This window comes from Anopheles marshallii, chromosome 3 (assembly GCF_943734725.1).
Source record: "Anopheles marshallii chromosome 3, idAnoMarsDA_429_01, whole genome shotgun sequence".
Lineage (NCBI taxonomy): Eukaryota > Metazoa > Arthropoda > Insecta > Diptera > Culicidae > Anopheles > Anopheles marshallii.
This window is the reverse complement of record NC_071327.1, coordinates 75,517,454-75,538,993: the sequence shown is the minus strand read 5'-3', so window position 1 is coordinate 75,538,993 and position 21,540 is coordinate 75,517,454. Positions and strand designations below refer to the sequence as shown.

Genomic DNA, 21,540 nt, shown 5'->3' with positions numbered 1-21,540 from the left:
CCGAGCAGATAAATGTCCAACTGTAAAATATTCACCCTTAAAAACACATCACTTTAGCACACACCTGGGATTTACAACCGTCCTAATTTGCTTATCTCTCATCTGACCCAATCTAAAAGGCTAACACTATTTGGTTCCAATGTGCCGCCGTGCAGCAAAACAGGAAAATCGCTCCATAAATCCATCCAGCTAGCACACGAACAAAACGGAGCAGCTAAAATGCATCTGCACCCAACCCAAAAAAAAAGGTGCTCATCCGGCCGCTCACTGTAATGTTATTAAATTACGTGATTGAAGTTCAAATAATCGCAAGTTGCCGTTATATTACCGCTGCAAATGGCACGCTCGCGCTCATGGCTCGATGGATGCTGTTTTGCTTGCTGCACACAGAAGCCGGTGCCCGAATGCATAAAACATCATCAACCACCCAGTGCCACCCGCAACACATCAGCACCGAAGCTGCCAGTGCCGGCGAACGGTGTGGTTCCCGTTCCGTTCCGTTACCAGCTTATCCGCATGTCATCAAGCATGCTAGATTGATGGTAATAATTTTCACCATAGCAACACGTTTTGAATATGGGGTGCTGTTACCGGTTTGCCGAAAAAACTAACCGGTGCTGTGCTTGCCGGTAAATGACAACTCGTTGTTAGGATGTAAATCGTAGCAGGGCATGGAAAAAGTATCTCCTGAAGCTAAGCTGTCATACAAGGGAGACCAAAAAAAAACACACAGAAGCGAAAGGCAATTGGGAAAGCTGTAGCTGAAAGTACGTGCCCATTGTTAAATTGTTATCGGACCGTAATTCTTTGCCGCACACGGCACATCTAATACAGCGTGTTGCCATATGGAGGTATCTGGCGCAGAAAGGAAGGACTTTTTTTCTGTTGTCTTTGTCTTTCCATTTCGGGACCCAGGTTGTTGGACAGCTTTTTTTTGCCCCCCTCCTTGCTCCTGTGTTAGCTTTAGCAGCAATATAAATCATGAACCAAAATGTGTGATGCAAATATTTCAAACCATTTACCGCCCCGTGGAGAATGGATCGAGTGCACGGATTTATTGCACGGGCGACCTTTGCAGGCGACTAAAAGACCAGTAGAATTTGGAACTTGAAGAAACGGGCGACAAAAAATACCCACTCACACACACACACACATGATGCAAAAGTAACATCCAGCTGGTGTGCTGGTTGGAAGTAAAGTTAAAAAGAATAGTAACGCTCTGCAGCAAATGGGATCTGTCATCCACCCTTATTGTCCCATTCCACCAGAAACTTTGTGTTAAGGAGCAAAGCATAAAACCCAAAGCTTCTTTTACGGCAAAGCAAAAAGGTCATACCGATCGGTTTGCGTTAGTGGTGAAGCGATAGAATATGCACCAATAGCAAAGAAACCCCCGGTGCCGATTGCATGCTTTTGCGCTCTTGCCGTGCCAATTCCGTGCACGGCGCGCTATAAATCTCTATTGTGGGATGATCTCCACGTTCTGTATCTACTCCGCACAGCACCTCTTTGCGCGTTTGCTCTTTCTTTGTCCCATTTTCGGAACGGTCCGAGATCATCGTGCCCCGGGGATGTCACGAGCAAAAGCTAGCAAATGGGATAAAATATGGGCAGCACAATGCTTTTCCACGCGCAGATGACGGTTCGCTAGTGTGGCAGAGAAAAAAGGGGGAGCTGCTTTTCATTCATTGTGCACATAATGTACGTACAAGCTTCAGCAAATGATCACATCACAATGTGAACTGTCCGGCATTTCTCCATTATATCTGGAGTTACTACTTCTTGGTTTTGGAGTTACTACTACTATTATTTCAATTTGAGTTATTATTACCGATCTTGACACGATCTTCTTGTACATCTTCTTATGAAGCCTTCAAATCACCTTAATCAAACCTTCGTCCTAGATCCTTCTCATCAATTGCTTGCACTATTTTAGATACCCTAATTGTTCCTTAATCATCCCAAAAATATATTCTGCCTTTAATTTCACGCTCTCTTATATCTTCTCTGTCCAAAGCTTTACAGGTAGATCACCATGATTCTCAGTATTTACTGCTCAAAAATCATGGAGGCATCATGGAACTCCTTATAAATTTGTTTAATTCTTACCTAACTTTATTATCGTTAACGAGTTCTTATCGTACAGTTTCATGTCCCAACAGGTAGACCTCAAGGAAATGGTTTAAGTTTAAGTTGGTTTAATGGACGAATGAGCGCCACTCGACGGTTGTTTCTAATGTCAAACAAGCTTCATAAAGATCAGCTTCTAGACATAGGTTTGTACATTTCAAACCCAAAAGTGGACAAATTTTAGAAAATCAACATAATGCCGGCACTAACATCACCACACTTGTTGTTATTGTATTTATCTTAGCTTAAATAAGCTTGTAAACCGGAAACACAAACACACTCTGCAGACATAAATAGACAAAACTTATTCAATTAGGTTGTTATTCGATTTCCTTCCCGTGTCGTTTTTCAACCGTTGTAAAACCTTCACCTGTTCCTCTATTCGCCGTATCGTATCCACGTAATCCTGTGAAAAAAAGGAAACCACAAAGAGGCGTTAGAAAAGTGGACAAATGTTAAGCTCCATTGATTGTGCGCTCATTACCTGGCTCGTGGAATTACCATCCATCAGTACCGGCTGGCGTTCCCTTGGCTGTTGGGCGGGTACCTTCGCCATCGGATAGCGCTCGCTGCTTGCCACGGACGCCACCTTGCGCAGCTCCGATACGGTGCGGTACGTATACTCATTGACTCCCGAAGGCATTCCCAGCGAACAGTACGTCTGCGGGTAAAGTGTGCCACACCAATTAAAACTTTCGCCGCTTTGCCGAATGGTGGGTAGCGAAACTTTCCCACTAACCGATTTCTGTCATCTTCTGCGGGACGACAGTACGATCGGTTGCCTAATCTCTAAAGGGTCAAACCACTTACGGTACACATTTGTAGCACACTCACCCATTACACACTTACCCGATCAATTTCGTCGTAAAGTTTTAGCTTCTGTACTGCCAACTGTTCCAGCGCCACCTGGTACCGCTGATCGAGCGGACGTTCATCGGCAGACGTTCCCTTGGAGACGGCCACCTTTACCGGGCCACTGTTGTACCGTGCCAACAGTTCCAGCTCCTTCAGTTTGATGTCCTCTTCGGCGAACAGTAGATCGGTCTCTTCCCGTTGTCGCTGGGGAATTGTGTGCATTAACGAAGCAGCGCGCATCGAAAAGTTTGTTCCACAAACGAGCGTGAACGCAACCGGCGGGCACACCGAATCAGCACAATCCAACCCAAACCCCGATGGACGATGGATCGATGGATGGGTGTGGGATGAGCAAATAGAAGCGCAAGGAAATAAATGAAAATTCAATTTTAAAGCAAATTCACTACCGTGTTTTTTGGAAGGGCGAGAATGCATCCCCACGGACATACATACCTCGCGCTCAAACTTTTTCAACAGCGCATCAAGTTCCCGCTCCCGTACTGTGGCGTCACTGATGAGCTTGGCATTGTGCACGTCTAGGGAAAGTTCGTTTTCTCGCTCGCGCAGCTGCTTCCGGTGGAGCAGCAATAATTTCCGCTGCATTTCAACACGCTGTTCCTCGCGCGCGATTGCTTCCTCCAGATTGCGTTCCACTTCTGCAATAATACGATCAGAGCGAAACGTTAACGAACGAGAGCGCATTTCTTGGGACGGAAGTATCATCATCTCCGAACAGATTGCCTCGATATTTGAGCAAACGGTCGTGAACGGGAGGGGAGGGTGAGGTCAAATAAGGGACAGTTCTCGGCAAGCAGTAGTCATCCCGAAAACAAACCATTGCAGGAAGAAAGAAGCGCCCGTTCACACCCCTGGTCGGATGTCCGAATGGATGGATTGGGTGGTTCCTATTATTAATTCAGTGAAATGCAAGCATCTTGTCATACTTTCGACATGTTGCGCTGAAGCGTTCTCAAGAAGCAAAATACATATTTGATGATGACTTAGGGAACGTATTCTCAAGACAAACAGACGTTTCCAGGGGGGAAAAAGAGCATGACCATTGCCGATATGTGGGAAGTGGAAAATCGTGAACGCTCGGTGAGTTTCGAAACATGGTGCGCTTCCACTCGATTGGAATGCGCTCCATTACTGAGCTACACTGTTTGTTCTATCAACGACACAGATCCGGTTCATGTTGCGGAGAATGCAAATCTAAATTTGACAGGCCTGTGCAAATATTAGTTTCAGTTGTGTAGCAAACTCATGTAACGAACATATTGCTTAGAGGAAGAACATTCAGTGTGTATGTGTAAGTAACGCAAGTCAGAAAATTCCGGAGTCGACTTCGGTGTGCCATAGATGCTGAACTTTTAACCAGTTAACCGGAACAACTCGGAGAGTTCCGACTATTTCTGACAGCTCCGAACTTCAACCGGATCTGGTTAATTTTAAAGTGTATCATTTCAATTAGCAATGCCGGTATGTATCTTTCGATATGCTTAAATGGAGAATTGTCCTGATTTCACGAGTACATCAACAGTGGTTTACCGTCGATGTAGCTATTTGTATAGAGATTTTCGAGGTAATTTTTACCGTTTCATTCCTTTTTCCTGTTATTTCTGTTAGTTTTTTTTGCGATCTTTAATGTGGGTTTCTCGATGATTGTCCAAGGATTTACTACCTCTTTTTTAATAGAGTTTTGTGCCATCACTGAATTTATACTGAATTTATAACTCTCTGCATTTCAATGTGCCTCCTTCCTCTCTTTTATCGGCACAACAACCTCAATAGGTTCATAAGCCTGCCATTACTGGCATTGTTTGACTACTGGGGGGTCAGGTGGCCCCAACAAATGTGTCTCCTAGGGACCACTTAATACTATTTTTTCACTTTAAACACTCTCTAGTCGAAATCTGAAACTAGACCTTTCATACTGTCGATCCATAACTATCCGACTAAACTAATTCACCGAAGGGAAATAGTACTTCATATGTTCTTTGAACAGAAATCTGTCACAAAAAGTGATTCATAATGTTCACTTGGAACAGCTTGTGGCAACGAAGCAACCGCATACGACTGAGCGTTCCTTGCATGAAAAAAGGGTCTACATGTGGAAGGCTCTGAGTGTGCATTAGCCAAAAGATCTAAAAACAGTTTCGGACAGATTTGTGTTCGGTTCTCACTACTCCGTCGGTAAACATTCCACGAACGAAGTTGACGACCTGATAGCATAATAAAAACCAAACACATTCTATTATTCATCACTAACGATATCCGACGATATAGAAAAATAGATGATTACCTAAAAAAAAAGCAATAAGAAGAAAAACAATGCTCGACGGTCAGTGGCAAACATCACGTTAAGCCGCTTATTTCTTCCCAACGCATCCAACCAATGGACAATGGGAAACGGGTAACGCTTCGTTTTCGGTTGACTTTAATACGATTAAAAACAAATTCCTCCTCCACACAAAACACGAACGCCACTACTATCATCCCCGCGGCATCCATCCGCTATTCATTTCTGGACAGCTAAGCTTGATTGCTCATGAGCCAAATTGGTGCAGCGCTGTGTTACGGCCGTAAAAGGATTGCTGCCGGCTGTGCGCGTACCTGTCATTATGGTTCGTTCGACCGGGTAGCACCCAATTTACTTACCCTGCACGCGTTCCGCATGTTCCTGGCGTATCAAGTTGTTCACCATACGGTCCTGCAGGCTGTGCTCCAGCTTTTCCAGTTCGATAATTTTCGCCTCCAGTCGACGCTGTTCCGCCTGCAGGGCGGTCGTTTCCGTGCACCGGACTTCGGTTAGTTTTTTCGGAAAGTTAGCAAAGCTAACGTACGTCCGGGTGGATCCTTTTTCCCACGCATCAACCAATTCGCCGCCGGCCGACGATGCGGACGGTGACCGATGGTTCGATGAATTACTGCCGAGTGACGAGAAATCAATAGCATTATTAGTCGCGCTATGAAAAACTCCCGGTTTTCCGGTGGTCATCGGAGGGCACTGATCGCGCAATGGTCGAGCAGCGGAGTCTTGGCGGTACTTCTCCATCCGGTGGTAGGTTTTCTCACGCAGCGTATCCGCTCGACCAGTTGTGCTTAGCGGTACGAAGGATTTAAAGTAATTCCTTGGATGGGTAGCGTCGGAGCAGCGTTCCATTAGATCGTGTGCACGGCAAACCAACCGTCGCACATCGAGCGAGTTCGATGGATGGAAGTAAAATTTGTCTATTGCTGCACCATTCCCAGCCATTAGTGTGCCCCGATGGAGGCTGCTGTACGCGGCGATGAGAAACACCAGAAAGTACGACTCATTCGACAGCACGTGGTCCCACAGGGCTAGCCATTGGTCGTCGCTGCAGCACCGTGCAAAGGCCGTCTCCATCAGCGGTGTCACGTACGTGCGGGACGCAACATTGTGCCGGCGATAGAATGCCATCAACCGTGGTTCACACTCGGCCAGCACATTCTCCACCATCGCCAGGTAGTTGAACGGTTCCAGCGGGGCAAACTCGAACCATAGCTGACACTGATTCACCAGCACCGTTGCGACGGTTTCAAACAATCCGAGCGCATCGTTCGGTTGCTGCCGGGCGAACGGTAGCACAAAGCTGGGCATGTAATCGATAAGCCCAAACACGGGACACCAGTGTGCGAGACAGGAAACGGTTTTCTTTAGGTTACGCACGGTACGCTGATCGTAACCGGCGAAACGCTGCTCGTAGCTGGCCACACACGGATGAGGTCCGCGCTGCAGCAGCATACCGAAGCTTTCCGCATTGCCCGGCAGTTCCTGCAGCGTGCGCCAAATCGTGGCACGATACTTTGTCGGATATTCACCATACTCCTTCAGTATCGGTAGCAAACGCTGCTTCGGAAGTGTTTTCGATAGCTAAAATTAGACAAAGAAAAAAAGCGATTACAAAATCCGCATGAAATACAACCGATAGAGGGATTTGCACACGGATGGTCACGTAATTAGATGCAAACTAAATTCCGTCCAAATATTTCGCGCGAATTGAAAGTGCTTGTGTCCCCAAACAAACTCACCTGCTCTTGGAGGGCATTTATTTGTTGTTCGAGTTTCAGTTTGCGTGGTGACCGCAAACCAGCATTCCCTGTACCGGACTGCATCATCACCGTACTGCTGCTGCTGCTGCTGCTACTGGACGACGTGCCATCCGGTCGCACGGTTTTACCATTGTACATTGTACGGGATCTGTTGCCGTTTGGAATCGCATCGGAACCACTCCCCACCTGATACGATTCCAGGTTGTGTAGCAACACCTCACCACTGCTCAAAACATTGGCCAGCATCCGTCCGTTGGGAGCGATCCCAAATTTATAGCAATTATGTTCGGCCCGCTTCGTTAGTGGTCGTAGCAGGGGCATATTATTCGTAGTTGTGCCACCGAATTTTAGCAGCATTAAATCATTGTCAGCGGTACGGATAGTAAGGGCACACGCAACCGTTGGCCACCGTACACGACCGCTGCCGGTATCGCACCCGTTGCGACCATTGGCCACCGGTACGAATGCAAAGTGTGTGATAAACAAATTTGAAAATGCAACCACCCGACAGATGAGCCACGAGTCGAGCGCCAGAAAGGCTAAGGTACCGTGACCGTACAGTACTGCATAGTATTGACCGTCGGTGGTTGGTTGTGCGGTTATTATGCGCCTTCCGGCGACTGGCGATACTTCAATGAACCGTTTCACGCTAAGCTCGACATTATCCGGCTCCAGCCGGTCAAAGGCGATCGTTTGAGGTGGTGTGTTCTTAAGATAAAGCTCGATAAGCCGTGTGACGTTTAACTCTTTGGCTTGCTTGAAACTGATCCGGTAGGCTCTGATAATCCCGCTGGTGTTGTGGCTAATCAGGGATGTACCGTTGGAACCGGCGAACCAGTGCCAGGCGTTCGGGCGGAATGAATTATTAGATGCCAAACCGTAACTAATGCGTGACAGTTCGGAGAAATCATCGAGCGAGTACAGTTTCGCACCGTCTTGCGATGCTGCCAGCAGATATCGACGATCGTACCGTTCGAATGGTTCGGCACTGGATGGTTTGGAGTGTGGCTTTGGTACGGATTGGGGTGTACTTGTCAGATGTACAATCCGTCCCGGGTGGGCATTAAGTTTACGAACACAACTGTTTGTATCTGAAATAGAAAGGGGAGGCTTTAAACTTTAGCGCAAAATAGAATACGCGCACAACGCATTGCGCTTTACCCAAATCGATGATAAACACCATTCCTTCCTTGTTTCCAAGGGCAACCAGATTACCGCCGGAGAGTCCTTCAATCACTGTTATTCTGGCAAGCCGTTCCTGTAGCATCCAAAACCGCTGATCAACTAAATCGAACACAAAAACATTATCCCTAAAGAATGGAAATAGGTGTGAGAAAGAGTTTGTTTTATAAAAACATCAGCCCACTTGACAGCTACCTATGATCTGCCGCGATCAATCGTTCATTGTTCCAGCTGAATCCCGCCGCTGTAAATCGTATTCTTACCACGGTTCCATCGGTCTGATTCCGCACGGTATGGTGCAGATGTAACAGCACACTTAAAACACACAAAAACGATTAAACGAATGAGGGATAAAGGGTTTTTAACTGCTCCGAAACTTACCCATCGTTTGAGGAATTGAATTTAAAGCTTGCCTTACTATTCCGCTTGCCAATAGTGCCCGCATTAACTTCCATCTCGTCTAGCCCATCTAGGCGCAATGGCGCACTTAACGTACCCACGCAAATGTGCAACGATTTACCGGGTTTTATTAGCAATCAAGCCACCAGCAGTGCTAAAACATCAATTTCTTCGGCACGCACAAAATATGAACGTACATTACGCGTACACGTTGTTTACAACAGCCCGCACCGTACGTGCACCATTGCTTCCTACGCGTTGACGGTCCCATCAACACCACCAAACGCGGTTGTCATAGCAACAGGTTGCAAGCGAATGACGACCGCTATTCGGCGATTGTACTCACACACTGTCACTGTCGAGCGAAACAGCTGACAGCGCAAATGTGGTTTACACGCGCTGGTACGGTAAAACGCACGCGGACGGTTGGTTACGAGCTGTTTATCTTGTTTATCTACAAATAAACTAAACACTTTGTTTTCTACTGCCACTGAGCAGCTTTGTAAACAAATTGTATCATTTCGGTAAACATTTCAAACAAATGCCGCACACTTGCGATGCGTTGAAACTCCGAACAACCTACCGACGTGGATGGATGGATTGATATCGTATTGAGAGATTTTCATTAGTTTACGACATTTCTTTCGCTAGCGTATGAACATATAATTCTACAACAACATTCTCCTAATCATACAGCTCTTCGTAAATAGTTTATTTAAAAAAGAAGACAAAAGATAAATCTCTCGACGAGCCACACAATTGGATAACGCGAAAATGTAAGCATGATATACACTCGTCAACAATCTGTGGGAGAAGATGATGATCGAAAGTAATTGACTTTGGTTCTAAATAAATAGATACGAGCGCATGAACGTGTGAATGTATTTACTCTAAATATATACTTCCAATCTAACTCGAAGTCCTGGTGTCTTCTGCTCAGCAATTGTGATCGATCACATCTGTCACATCGGCTGCTGGAAGAGATTATCTTATACCTGGTGTGTCACGGTGGTCGCTAAGCATGCAGCAAAAGAGATACCAAACGCATCCTATACCTCCTACTCCGCGTTATACAAATGCCCATGGAACGAGTCAAAGATCACGAAAGCCAACTGCCCTGTCTATTACGCCTTAGAGTAGAGTTCTGTTATGTTCGTTCTTGAAAATGTATCCCAGCTCGGAACACAAAAATCCCCTAGCTCCATCGCTAAGCAAAAAAGCAATGTGACAAAGTCTTACCGATAAGCGAAATCAACTCCGCTTGCAACTATAACACGTGTCACCATATTGTTTCTTTTTGAGCAAAAGCAATTTTCTTATCACCAATCGTTGCGTGGGAGGGTGGTGAATCGAAATAGTTTCCTTATATCTCGCAAATACAGTTTACAAAGCATCGAGTCATCATCACCCAATCTTCTCAATCATCATCACCACAAACCCTTGGTTTTGGGGACATTCTTGTATGTGTGTACGTGTGTGTGTGTATATGTATATATAAATATAAAAAGCTATCACAAATCTCTCGAAATCGACCCATTCTAGGATCCGTGGGCGCGCGTCATTTGTGTTCGTTTCCGGGGAGTTATTTTTAAAGGGACAATCCGGGATCGGCAAATGAGAACCGAACAAATACTTGTCGAAAATGAACGAGACGTCCGGTGTTCTAATAGCAACACCAACCAACACGCTGCTCGTCACCGTGCGCTATATGGTCCCGGCTCCAGGATGGTGTCTCCAGTCTGCCCATACCGTCACTTAATATACTGTCATTTTCCACCGGAATACCCATCTGTACGACACCATTTACACCTGTGGTAGAGAGGAAAAAATACGCGGGTTGAACAACGATCAAACCAATTAAAATAACCGTGCGCGATGGAACTTACGCGTCGAATAGCCGGACAACACGAGAGAATCGTTCGATTCGTATCGCTTAAGAGATGAGCATACGTCTTTGCCGGAGAGCTTAATTAATCCTACTGCTATCGATATGAACACTTGCTCGATACCCTGAAAGAAAACAACCCGCACAGCGAAGGTTAGTGATCAAACGTACAATGGTACATTGGTATGACCATTTACCTGATCGTGTAAGGCGGATGTTTCAAAATAGTTGCCACCGATCGAGTTCGCGTACAGCATAGCTTCTTCCCGGGAGACGGCACGTTTCGCTTCCAGGTCGAGCTTGTTGCCTACGAGGGACAGTACCATCGGTTCCTGCACATTGCGCTGCAGCTCCTGTACCCAGCCCTTGATTTCGTTGAAGGAATTGTACTGCGTCAGATCGAACACCAGCAAGGCGGCATTTGCGTTGCGATAGTACAGCGGTGCCATGGCTTTAAACCGTTCCTGTCCCGCCGTATCCCAAACCTGGAAAAGCATAAGCAAAAATTAGTAAACATGCCGTGAAAACAGTTCTAGAAGAATCAGTTCGAATCATGAGTCGACTCTTATCTCTTATCTTAAGATATCTAAAATCGGATATCGGAATTTCTTAAGATATTGAAGATCGCGTATCCTTTAATATTCTGAAGATTTCCGAATCTCTAAAAATAAATTTATGATTCGTCAATCTCCACAGATTTATAATTAATTTTAAGTTAATTTTCAGGGATCCACGACTCTTCAGCGATTCCTTATCTATTCTTATCAGATTCTCTTGCACGTTCTTGTTAGATATACCTGCATCTTTACTTTGTTGTCTTCCAGGTTAACCTTGCAGGTGAAGAATGATGCACCGATCGTCGGCGATACTTCCTTGGTGTACACGTTCGAAACATACCGCACGACCAGACTCGTTTTTCCAACACCTGTAAAATAAAACAGACGTTGTTAATAAAATGTAGCTTCGTTTTAGTTGGAACCTCTTCCATAGCAAACATGCAACGATAGACACAGAGTAAGCACATTCAAACATTCAACGAGTATTTAGAACTCAATGGTTTCCCTATTTCCACAACGCAAGATGCAATCTTTGCCATTCCCACCGAGGATTGATAAGGTTGATAACGGATGGTGCATTATTTGTCTTCCGAATAGAGCATCCCGTTTTATGACCGAACGTTAAGATTAGATTTGGTTCCCAGATGAGAACGTGCATTCCCCAGGATGGACATTTTATGAGGCGGACAAACAAACACACCGACCACTACAGGTACCGTGCCGGTTGCGCGAGATGATCATCATGCCGTAATCATTGTCATGTTGTGAAAGTGTTAATTCCCTTCAATAAAATCAAAAACAACAAACCTCAACAGCATTAAGATAAGGAATCAAATTACTATTAAAAGGGAATCAAGCTTCCAGGGAAGCGAAGATAGCAGCAATGAAACCGATATCCAAGTATCGGGGAACGGGAGGACAAGCAGAAGAAGAAACAAAATCAAGCGAAAACTGCGGGCTGCGAAACGGCCGCACCACACGGAACAAACTGCACATCCAGCACTTTCTGCACTGATAAGCACGGTCACGGGTATAGGTACCAGGCCGTTTGATGAATAACAAAATCCGAAACCTAATCCCATGGCGAACGAAATTATTTGCAGCACAATTGCAGGTGTCTTATGAGCACCGGACAGGTGGGAAGACCGGTGGGAACTGGTTTTACGGGGTCTTGGAAGGGAAAATTTACGAAAAAGCAAGGGAGCAGTGGGTAGGAAACTCGATATCAATATCGAAACGGAACAATTGCGGCAAGTAAAAGACGTATGGTATGCCTATTCCAGGGCTTGGTGCTTATCTTTCACTGGGTGGCTTTAGACGCGATGGCCCCATTTTGCACACTCTGCATGAAAGCGAAAGTTCGATACAAGTGAACCGATGATCTTCGTTTGCTAGCGTCTTCTTGTGGGTGGTGGAACAACAACAGCCCGCCGTTTGCTGTGCACGATCGCCGTATGAAAGCTTGCCACATTGCCCACCGAAAGACACGCTCAAGGTGAAGGTCACCCCCAATGGGGCTGGGAATTCCGCAGAAGTTAGCAACCCCTCCATCAACCGTCTGCGCATCAGTTCTTTGAAAAACATCATAGTATCCTCTCACCTTGCGACCCGAGTACGACAATTTTCGCTTCGATCCCTTTCATGCTGGCGTACGGGTGGGGAGCTAGGTGAAGGGGCTAGGGGTGGCTTTCCACACACCGTGTGTATTTGGTTTTCCACAACCCAATGTCTCCAGTGCAGATGAACGTATGCGTATTGCACTGTACATATACAATCACCCCCAAAATACCGCACGATGCAATTACAGTTACAGCCGGGTTAATTGAATTACGTGTTCTTCTGGGGCCCCTTCCACCGGGGAACCAATAGAAGGAAACCAAGGAACGAATGTACGCTTTTTGTTCCCCCTTTTTCGGAGTTTTTGTCTGAGGCTGAGGCGATCGTTTCGAGGGGTTTTGGGTGTCGAGCTTTCTTCTCAGCATCCGTTACATCGAAGCACACACGTCACGACGAGGAGCACGGCGACAGTACACGCGGAGAGAGCGAGTTTCGCGATACAACCATGCCAACACGAACACCCCCGTTGTTGTTACAAAGCGTGTTCTTCAATCGTTTCCGCCTGATGTAACCTCCGTTCGGTCGCTCCTTTCCGTACGGTGCACCGTTTGCTGCGGGTAGCTTACTGCCTGCCAGAAGACGGCACCTTTCACACATAACGTACGCGGCACGGCATTCGTACGGAATTATTTGCACTTTGTCTTGTTTCTTTTGCTTCCTCCCCGAACGAACAACAAAACTCCGAGAACTAGAACTGCACGACGCAACAAACGAACAATGCACAAATCCGACCGTGATGAAATGTGACACGATCCTTTGCACTGGAAGTACACTACGGTGGTACGGTAAATTTGAAATATGTCCAATTTCTTGCTCAATTTCACACAAAAACGTATGCCCGTTTTCCGTAACACCGATTTTGTGGTGGGGGACACGTTCCGCTTTCCTTCTTGTGGGGCAGTGTTGTGTGGAAAATCTTGCTCTATTGACATCCGTTGCTGGCCAAAGTGTTCGCTCCGTGTGCTATTGTAAACAAAGGATGGCTGGCGTTTGACAGATAAACGATCGCTTTGGCATTTGGAAATGGTTGCTGTGATTCAAAGCGTACGATTTTCACAGCATCTGGTTTTGTGGGTATGATTTCTGGCGCATAATTTACTACCACCTACAAACAGAAGAAACTACTCTTTTACTTTTTCACTTTTCAATCAAAACAAAATCAAATAGTGTTATCAAATCTTTTGTGACTTTTTATCGTTTTTGTGTCAAACCTCGAACACAATGCGTATTGTGTGTGTGCTCTCCCGGCTGTGTTCCAAACACATCCTTGTCCTATAGTATTATTGTTTTAAAACACTTAATAAAGTGATTAAAATAACTTCCTTCTTGGCAGGTGAAATAATGCCGACCAGAAATAGAATCAGTTGATCATGTCGATTCGGGGCAGCTACTCCCATACGCGTGGAACGGATTCTCTAGCTTGATCGTGGTTGCCGGCTGGAAGAACGACAAATAGTAGCTCCAAACCTAACAGAACCAAAATAACACTACCGACCCGATCAGTAAGAAACTTCCCTAGCGAAATGAGCGACCCACTGCCAGAAACAGACCGGGAAGAGGTCATGGCCCGCCACCGAAAGGAAAAGAAGGAACTACAGTGCAAAATACAATCGATGAAGAAGATGAAGGTGGATAAAAAGAAAAAGAAAGAAATCCAAGAGGAGATCGCAAATCTCGAGCAGGAAATAGAGCAACGGCATGCGGATGAACTGAATCGTTTGAACCTTTCGGACGCACCCGAACCCTCAACCAACCAGCGGGACAGTAACGAGGAAGCGAATGAAGAACCTAATGACGACAATGGAAAGGAAGAACCTCGGCTCTCGAAAGCGCAACGCAGACGAGACAAAAAGGCACAAGACAATCGGGAGCGTGATGCACAGATTAAGGAGGAGCAGACGCAGCTGCTTAAAAGCTCCCCACGTATCTTGGAAAACAATCGTATCAACGAAATTCTTATCAAGCGTAGCATGCTAGCCCATTCCGTACCGGCCGATGGCGATTGTCTGTACAATGCGATCAACCACCAGCTTACCCAGCTGGGTGTCGGTTCGTACAGTGTGCCAGAGTTGCGACGTATGGCTGCGGACTACATAGAGGCTAACCGGGACACCATGATATGCTACATGAGCCATCCGGACACAGGAGATATGCTCAGTCCGGAAGAGTTTGATAAGTACTGTCACCAGGTTCGAGCTACAAAGGCATGGGGTGGTGAGATCGAAATTAAGGCCCTATCCACCAGTCTGAAGTGTCCCATCGAAGTCATCCAGGCTGTCGGTCCGGCGACCGTACACGGAGAGGATGAGAGTACTGATCGTAAGTTAGTGCTAACGTACCACCGGCATATGTATCGGTTGGGTGAGCATTACAATTCTACCAAACCAATACCACCACCATAACGCGAAGTGGACGATTGAAATGGAAAACTAATAATTCGATTAAATATATAGTCATTGTCTCCATCAAATGAGTTTATTGAATGGCTCTTTTCCTTATTCACGATCGTTATCAGCTACCATGCTAACATCTGACTTGTTTTGGTTTAAATAATTCCTTACTGAATAGTTTATCCTGCTTGTAGTCGAATAATCCTGGCTTTAAAATTCTTTTATTATATTCATTTCTCGTGAAAAAAAATCAAAACATTCTCGAATGTATGATTTCCATCCATGCAAAAAAAAACTTACCGTTTGTACTGTCAGTGGAAACCCCAAACAGTCGCTGTCATTGCGCAAAAAAAAACAGGTTCTAGAAAATACAAAACGTTTCCCTGTTCAGTAGCAGCAGCTGTTCGATCAAGTTACTCACAGAAAACAAGAGTGGATAGTTAGGGGCAGCTGCATTTGCTTGCCTATTAAGTGCAAACGAAGTAATCACACAAACGCAACAAATGGCAAAGGTAAAATACGACTGGTACCAAACAGATACTGCCGTCACGGTGACGGTTTTGTTGAAAAATGCAGCCGAAAAGAACTACTCCGTCCAGCTCGAGCAAAACGCGCTCACCCTGCAGGCCGACGATATTGAACCAATTGCACTCAATCTGTGGAACCCGATCAACGTGGAGCTGAGTGCACACAAAGCGACCCCAAGCAAGGTGGAAATCAAACTCGCCAAACTTATCGCCCAGCGTTGGGAAGCGCTGGAACGGAAGGTACTGACCGAAGAGCCACAATCTACGTCCTCCGTCGCCAAGAAGAAACTGCACGATTGGGATAAGATATCGAAGGAAATTGAAAATGAAGATGAGGTAAGTTGTTTATCAGTGCTTTGTTTGCTTGCCGTATTCCGCATTGTTTCACCTCTTTTGTCAATACTAATTTTAGACGAAGGACGACGTCAGCGCACTGTTCAAGAAGATCTTTGCCGATGCTAACGAGGACACCCAGAAGGCGATGATGAAATCTTACTACGAGTCGAACGGCACCGTGCTCAGTACTAACTGGGCGGAAGTGGGTGCCAACCAGGTACAGGTTAGGCCACCGGATGGGTGTGAGTTTAAGAAGTGGCAATAGGCAAAATACACCTTCGGTAGCAAACTTTCTTTCATCGCTTCGAAACCGATAAGCACTGTTGTTCGTTTGTCGCTCACCTGAACGAAGTGTACGCTCATTATTAATTTAACCTCTGATGTCGCCAGGAGTGTGCAAAGCCGAAATTATCACCCTAACTGTTCGCCACCTGCTTTGGGAAGAACATTTTCAGTGTGTTTTTGTAGTACTGATCGGCAAGCTCGTCCGCTGGCTTCCCTTTAATACCTGCTAACACTTCCAATACTTGGCTAGAAATAGAAATTCAAGGATTGAAACAATTGCAAAGGGCTTCCCTTGGAGAAACACGAAAGAAAGCAACATTTACCTTATCATGACCGGTTCGCATCGACCGGCAATGAGCGAGTTTGGTTCCCACTTTTCCTTTTTCTTCACGGTAGGATACTTGCTCTTCACGTGTTTCGACCCTGCGTGGGATGGTCGTATCTCGCACCAGGGACTATCCGTTTCCACCATAATCCATTCGTCCGGTATCTGTGAAGCGACACTAAGATTTTCTTCCGTTTTCAACGAACAACCATTGATCCCGATAGCGAACCCATGCGCTATTAATGTTTCCGCGGCTTCCAGTGTACCATCGAAGGTGTGTACTACACCACGCTTCGGTAGTTTGTCCAGATTCCGCTGCAGAACATCGATGAAATCGTCGTGTGCATTGCGACAGTGCAGAAATAACGGTAGATCGTATTTTGAGGCCAGTTCAAGCTGCTTCTCGAAGTACTTCAGCTGGATGTCTTTCTCGCAGAAATGTAAACGATCGTAATCGAGACCACATTCTCCAACCGCAACCACCTTGTCGGGATGTTCCTCGATCTGACTGCAAAGCGCCGTGAAATACCCTTCAGGATCTGGAACAAATTCTCCGCAGCGTGTCGGATGACAGCCTACCGTGGCAAACAGCCTTTCTTGATTAGGACCAGAGAAAGTACCGGTAACAATTACGATCGAGTTACGGACACAAAGTAGATGTTCCAATCCCTCACCATCATTTCGGACGATATCAAACGTTGGCTCACAGTCGGAAAGTGTTCCCACCGTCACTATTATTTTATCCAATCCGCCGGTCCAGCTACGGTGAAGAACATGGCACAAATCGGGTTCGTGTTTGCCCGATCCATTGTAGATCCCTTGGTACATGGGATCGGTCAGATTTGCTCCAATATCTAAAACAAAGATTAGGACACGAAGTTATGGTAAGAAAATAGCGTGTAAACCTTTATTCTTACCGATAAATTTCATCATGCTGCAAAGATTCCTCACTAGCATTCGTTTCATCCATGTGTTTGGGTTGCTGTTGTTTGCATTCATACTGTGCGAGTTGTCAAGTCCGGCATAGTGGGATGACTTCGGCACAATAACGGTCACACACAAAAAACATTATTATTTCCTCCAAATATGTTAATAGTTGCTACAATCAACAGCTAATAGAGTTTTGTTTCTAAAATACTGATGAAGCGATCTTTTAAAAATAGTTATCAAAGAAAAACCGTCACCCACAAAATCGATTAATCGCATGCGTTATCAAACGATAAGTTTCCCGAACCGTCTTGCGTAACGCTCAGCTGTCAAAGCGAAAACATCAACAATTCGTGTTTGTTTGTAATTAAAAGCGGAATAAAACATAGAAATCGCAATAAAAAGAACACCAGCACGGGACGCTGAGCTTACGTAAAGTAAACTCCCAACCCCGTACGTCTGTGGACGGCTTCACGCGGTATTAGCACCATTTGCCGCCAATGACAATTTTGACGAGATGTTTTCACTAGTAGCAGATTATGGCGATAGTGAAGAATCGTCCTCATCCGATTCATCGGATGATAGTACCGGGGGACAGCGATCACAAAATCAGCCACCGGCTGAACCCACTATCAAACAACAAACCAGTACTCTGTGAGCACCAAAGCCCGTTTCGTTGTCCAACATGGAGGTATAATTTCGAATGAACTTTGTTACAGAACGGATGACCAATCGGTGCCGCTGCCCAGCGCCCGTTCTATGCTACAGTCCGGTACCAGTCGCGTCATAAAGGGTAGCGTTTTTAGCAATCCCTTCCGTGAGGCGGAAGAAGCCAAGTTGGCCAGTCTGGAGAAGCACGTAAAGATGGTCGATCCGGAAGCAAACACGGCGGAACAGAAGCGTAAAGTGTGCTGGAGTTATAAGAAGGGTCGGTGCAGGTTCGGTAGTAAATGCAACTTTGCACACGATTCCGATTTGATACTGCGCAAAGAGCTGCCAACAGAAGCTGGCAGTGAAAACGACGAACAGGATGCAGGAACAGGCACCGTTGACGAGTCGGCAGCCACGGTAATGGTGAAGAAACCGTTTCCACCGGATAGGAAGAAACGTCCCGGTTTAAGCCGAGATTTGGTACCACCGAAAAAGGTACTTAAGATGTATCACAAGGAAAAATACGGGATGCTAAAATAGCACGGCACCAAACAGGCCGGAGGTCATCGTAGTGCGACTCACGTTGCAAGCTAATGATCGTGTATTGATTTATGTTTAGCGCTTGTGTAAGATATTAGCTAGAGGTGCGATTTTATTTACAGCCCTATCGGAGCGAGTCCGAATAGAAATAGACACTTTTATTTTCTTTCGCTGAAGCTCATTGTTTTTCATCGAACGCCCGCAACCGTCATCCGAACGATCGTTCTTTCACCCGTGCGTAGGTAATTACTTTTCCACACCTGCACCAGGTGGGTAATCGATTCGGGTTGATCATCGTTCCGTTCCAGCAGCAACCTTGTACCGGGGGCACTTTCCCAGTAGCGTCCCAGTGCAGGATAGTTTCCATTTGGGCATAGTTTCCGTTTGCCCTCCACTGAGTTACCTCCCATTGCTTCGACCATGCGAACTGCCAAATTAACCAATACTATCGCTACACTGTGCTGCGTGGCCAGTTTGCGCAGTGAGCAGATTAATTTCGTCAACAGACCCAAAGGTTCAACGGAACTTTGGGAATCTTGGTACAGGTACCACAGCGATGGAAGCGAATCGATTATGAGCAGTTTGAGATCCGTCCCTGTCTCCAGATGCTTTCCGGCGGTTAGCTCTTCCACTACCTGTACCAGCAGTTCGGGTGAAAATATTCGTTCCACTTTAATCCGTGCCATAGTGTGGCCGAGTTCCTGCTCTGTAAGCTTTCGCTGCCCTTTGTCCAGTATTTGTTGCATCTTTTGGCCGGAAAAATCACACTTTGTGTCGATGTAATACACCGTACAACGTTGCAGTACCACATTCGCGGCTATCGTCATGCATAGTAACGTTTTTCCAGTACCAGATTCGCCACAAAATTCATAAATGTGACCCGGTACTAGTCCTCCCTGTAGTAATGTGTCGACTGAATGTATTCCCGTGCCCAACCGGACCGGAGGTTGAGCTGCTTGGGCTTGTGCATTCCGGTACTGGCCGGCGAAACGTTCGATTAGTTGATTTTTCACCAAAACAATACTTTCGGCGGGAAGATTGGTGATCCTTATCAGTTGCTCTACTTCCACCTTGACAAAGCTGTACACCGTGGTGAGACGATTCTTTTGTAACTTTTTAATCACGTACTCGGTAAGAAGCGGATGTAAATCGGCGGTTAATTGTGTGGCGGCCATCGAGCGACAAACTAAAATTACATTTGATTTCTTGTTTTGGTGATCGTCCGCTGATCCGCACCGGACGTCAAGGAATCAAAACAAATCGAAAACGAGTAGACGGTCTAATCAAGCTAGAAGGAAAGTAAGGAACAGAACGAGAGGAATTACAAAGTTGGGTTACATTGAGTGTACAAGTTAAAAACAGGAATCTTTTAGCGAAATGTTATGCTTTATTGTGGAAAAATCTTACAATATATTTTATTCAAAGTATTGCCCGTCAGAAGCTATAACATTTTCCCATCTTTCAGGCAATTTATGAATTCCATTCCAAAAAATTGCGCCGGCTTGCCGGCCAAAAACGAATCTATCCAATTTCGGATGCCTTGCTCTGAAGTGAAGCGTATTCCGGTTAGGGCGTTTTGCATCGAGCGAAATAAATGAAAGTCAGACGGAGCAAGGTCCGGACTATAAGGCGGGTGGGTCAAAACTTCCCATCCACTATTTTCCAAATAGTTTTTCACGGGTCTTGCAACATGCGGCCGAGCGTTGTCGTGATGAAAAATTAAAGCCTCGTGTCTGGTCGCATATTCCGGGCGTTTTTTGATTATGGCACGCTTCAAACGTATTAATTGTGTTCGGTACAGGTCACCTGTGATCGTCTGACCCGATTTCAACAACTCATAATGTAACGGACCCTTTTGATCCCACCAAATACATAGCATAACCTAGGCGCCATGGATATTTGGCTTTTTGCGCTTGGGATTGTCATAATGGGTCCATTTTTCATCCCCAGTCACGATTCGATGCAAAAATGATTTCTTCTTATGGCGCTCAAGCAGCATTTCAGACATACAGAAGCGCCGTTCAACGTCTCTCGGTTTTAACTCATAGGGGACCCTGCTTGCTTCTAAATGTATCCGGCGGCTTTCAAACGTTTCGAAATGGCTTGCTGAGTAACTCCCAACGATTTACCAAGTTGGTCTTGTGTTTGACACGAATCCTCATCGAGAAGCGTCTCTAATTCTTCGTCTTCAAACTTTTTTGGTTGTCCTGGGCGTTCTTTGTCTTTGATGTCAAAATTACCATTTTTGAAGCGTTGAAACCATTCAAAACACTGTGTTTTCGCTAAAGCATCGTCGCCATAAACTTCTACAAGCAAACGATAACTTTCCGTAGCAGTTTTCTTTGCAAAAAAAATGACCTAACAGAACCTCCCGCAAATGCTGTCTCGGTCGGTTATTAAGTTGTTCATGAACATATGTGTAGGATAACCCGCACCTACACGTGAATCAAGCAAATCAACGTTGTTCAGTGCAGGCAATACACTTTTCAAAGATGTGTTTTAACGTTCAATAGCTGTAATATCTTTTGAATTTTGATGCAAAATATCACAGAAACACTAGATTATGCGTTGACTGATTTTTTTATTAGAACAGTCTGTTAAACTATTGGTCAACCCAAAAACGATAACTTTTGAATAACGGATATGGAAAGAACACATCGTGTTCGCGGATAGCAATGAATCCGAACCTAGTGTAACTTAGATCCAGTTTAAGGGGTTTCGTTAAAATTTATTGTTTTGTTTTGTTAAAATAATGCTAACATTTCAATTTAGTCCTAAACAGCAGCAAATTGACAAACTTTTCACCATTTCGGATGAAGCGCCTAAACGCAATCGAGTATTGAACCCATCGCTATAGCAG

The 21,540-nt window shown here is 45.5% G+C and overlaps 7 protein-coding genes across 7 annotated transcripts; 3 read left to right on the top strand and 4 right to left on the bottom strand.

Annotated features, from left to right (window-relative positions):
* Positions 1-2,434: 2,434 nt before the first annotated feature.
* LOC128713166 (TBC1 domain family member 31) lies at positions 2,435-8,696 on the bottom strand. Its single transcript, XM_053808027.1, has 9 exons — positions 8,623-8,696; positions 8,437-8,556; positions 8,221-8,369; positions 7,039-8,150; positions 5,644-6,880; positions 3,439-3,641; positions 2,980-3,189; positions 2,615-2,791; positions 2,435-2,536 (listed from the first exon to the last, which is right to left on the bottom strand). The coding sequence occupies exons 1-9, from the start codon at positions 8,694-8,696 to the stop codon at positions 2,435-2,437; spliced, it is 3,384 nt and encodes a 1,127-aa protein (XP_053664002.1).
* A 1,607-nt stretch (positions 8,697-10,303) lies between these two features.
* On the bottom strand, positions 10,304-12,725 carry LOC128714424 (ras-related protein RabJ). The gene is made up of 5 exons (XM_053809298.1): positions 12,683-12,725; positions 11,323-11,450; positions 10,723-11,010; positions 10,527-10,650; positions 10,304-10,449 (listed from the first exon to the last, which is right to left on the bottom strand). Exons 1-5 carry the CDS (start codon positions 12,723-12,725, stop codon positions 10,304-10,306), a joined length of 729 nt encoding a protein of 242 aa, XP_053665273.1.
* Positions 12,726-14,222: 1,497 nt separating this feature from the next.
* Positions 14,223-15,101, top strand: LOC128713165 (deubiquitinase OTUD6B). Its single transcript, XM_053808025.1, has one exon. The coding sequence runs from the start codon at positions 14,223-14,225 to the stop codon at positions 15,099-15,101; it is 879 nt and encodes a 292-aa protein (XP_053664000.1).
* Positions 15,102-15,592: 491 nt separating this feature from the next.
* On the top strand, positions 15,593-16,217 carry LOC128713452 (protein SGT1 homolog). Its single transcript, XM_053808313.1, has 2 exons — positions 15,593-15,952; positions 16,029-16,217. Exons 1-2 carry the CDS (start codon positions 15,593-15,595, stop codon positions 16,215-16,217), a joined length of 549 nt encoding a protein of 182 aa, XP_053664288.1.
* A 151-nt stretch (positions 16,218-16,368) lies between these two features.
* Positions 16,369-17,528, bottom strand: LOC128711667 (deoxyribonuclease TATDN1). Its single transcript, XM_053806550.1, has 4 exons — positions 17,480-17,528; positions 17,237-17,416; positions 16,561-17,158; positions 16,369-16,483 (listed from the first exon to the last, which is right to left on the bottom strand). The coding sequence occupies exons 1-4, from the start codon at positions 17,526-17,528 to the stop codon at positions 16,369-16,371; spliced, it is 942 nt and encodes a 313-aa protein (XP_053662525.1).
* Positions 17,529-18,006: 478 nt separating this feature from the next.
* Positions 18,007-18,680, top strand: LOC128714040 (zinc finger CCCH domain-containing protein 15). The gene is made up of 2 exons (XM_053808917.1): positions 18,007-18,143; positions 18,209-18,680. The coding sequence occupies exons 1-2, from the start codon at positions 18,007-18,009 to the stop codon at positions 18,678-18,680; spliced, it is 609 nt and encodes a 202-aa protein (XP_053664892.1).
* Positions 18,681-18,868: 188 nt separating this feature from the next.
* Positions 18,869-19,855, bottom strand: LOC128714695 (DNA repair protein RAD51 homolog 4). The gene has a single exon (XM_053809570.1). It carries the CDS (start codon positions 19,853-19,855, stop codon positions 18,869-18,871), a length of 987 nt encoding a protein of 328 aa, XP_053665545.1.
* Positions 19,856-21,540: the final 1,685 nt, after the last annotated feature.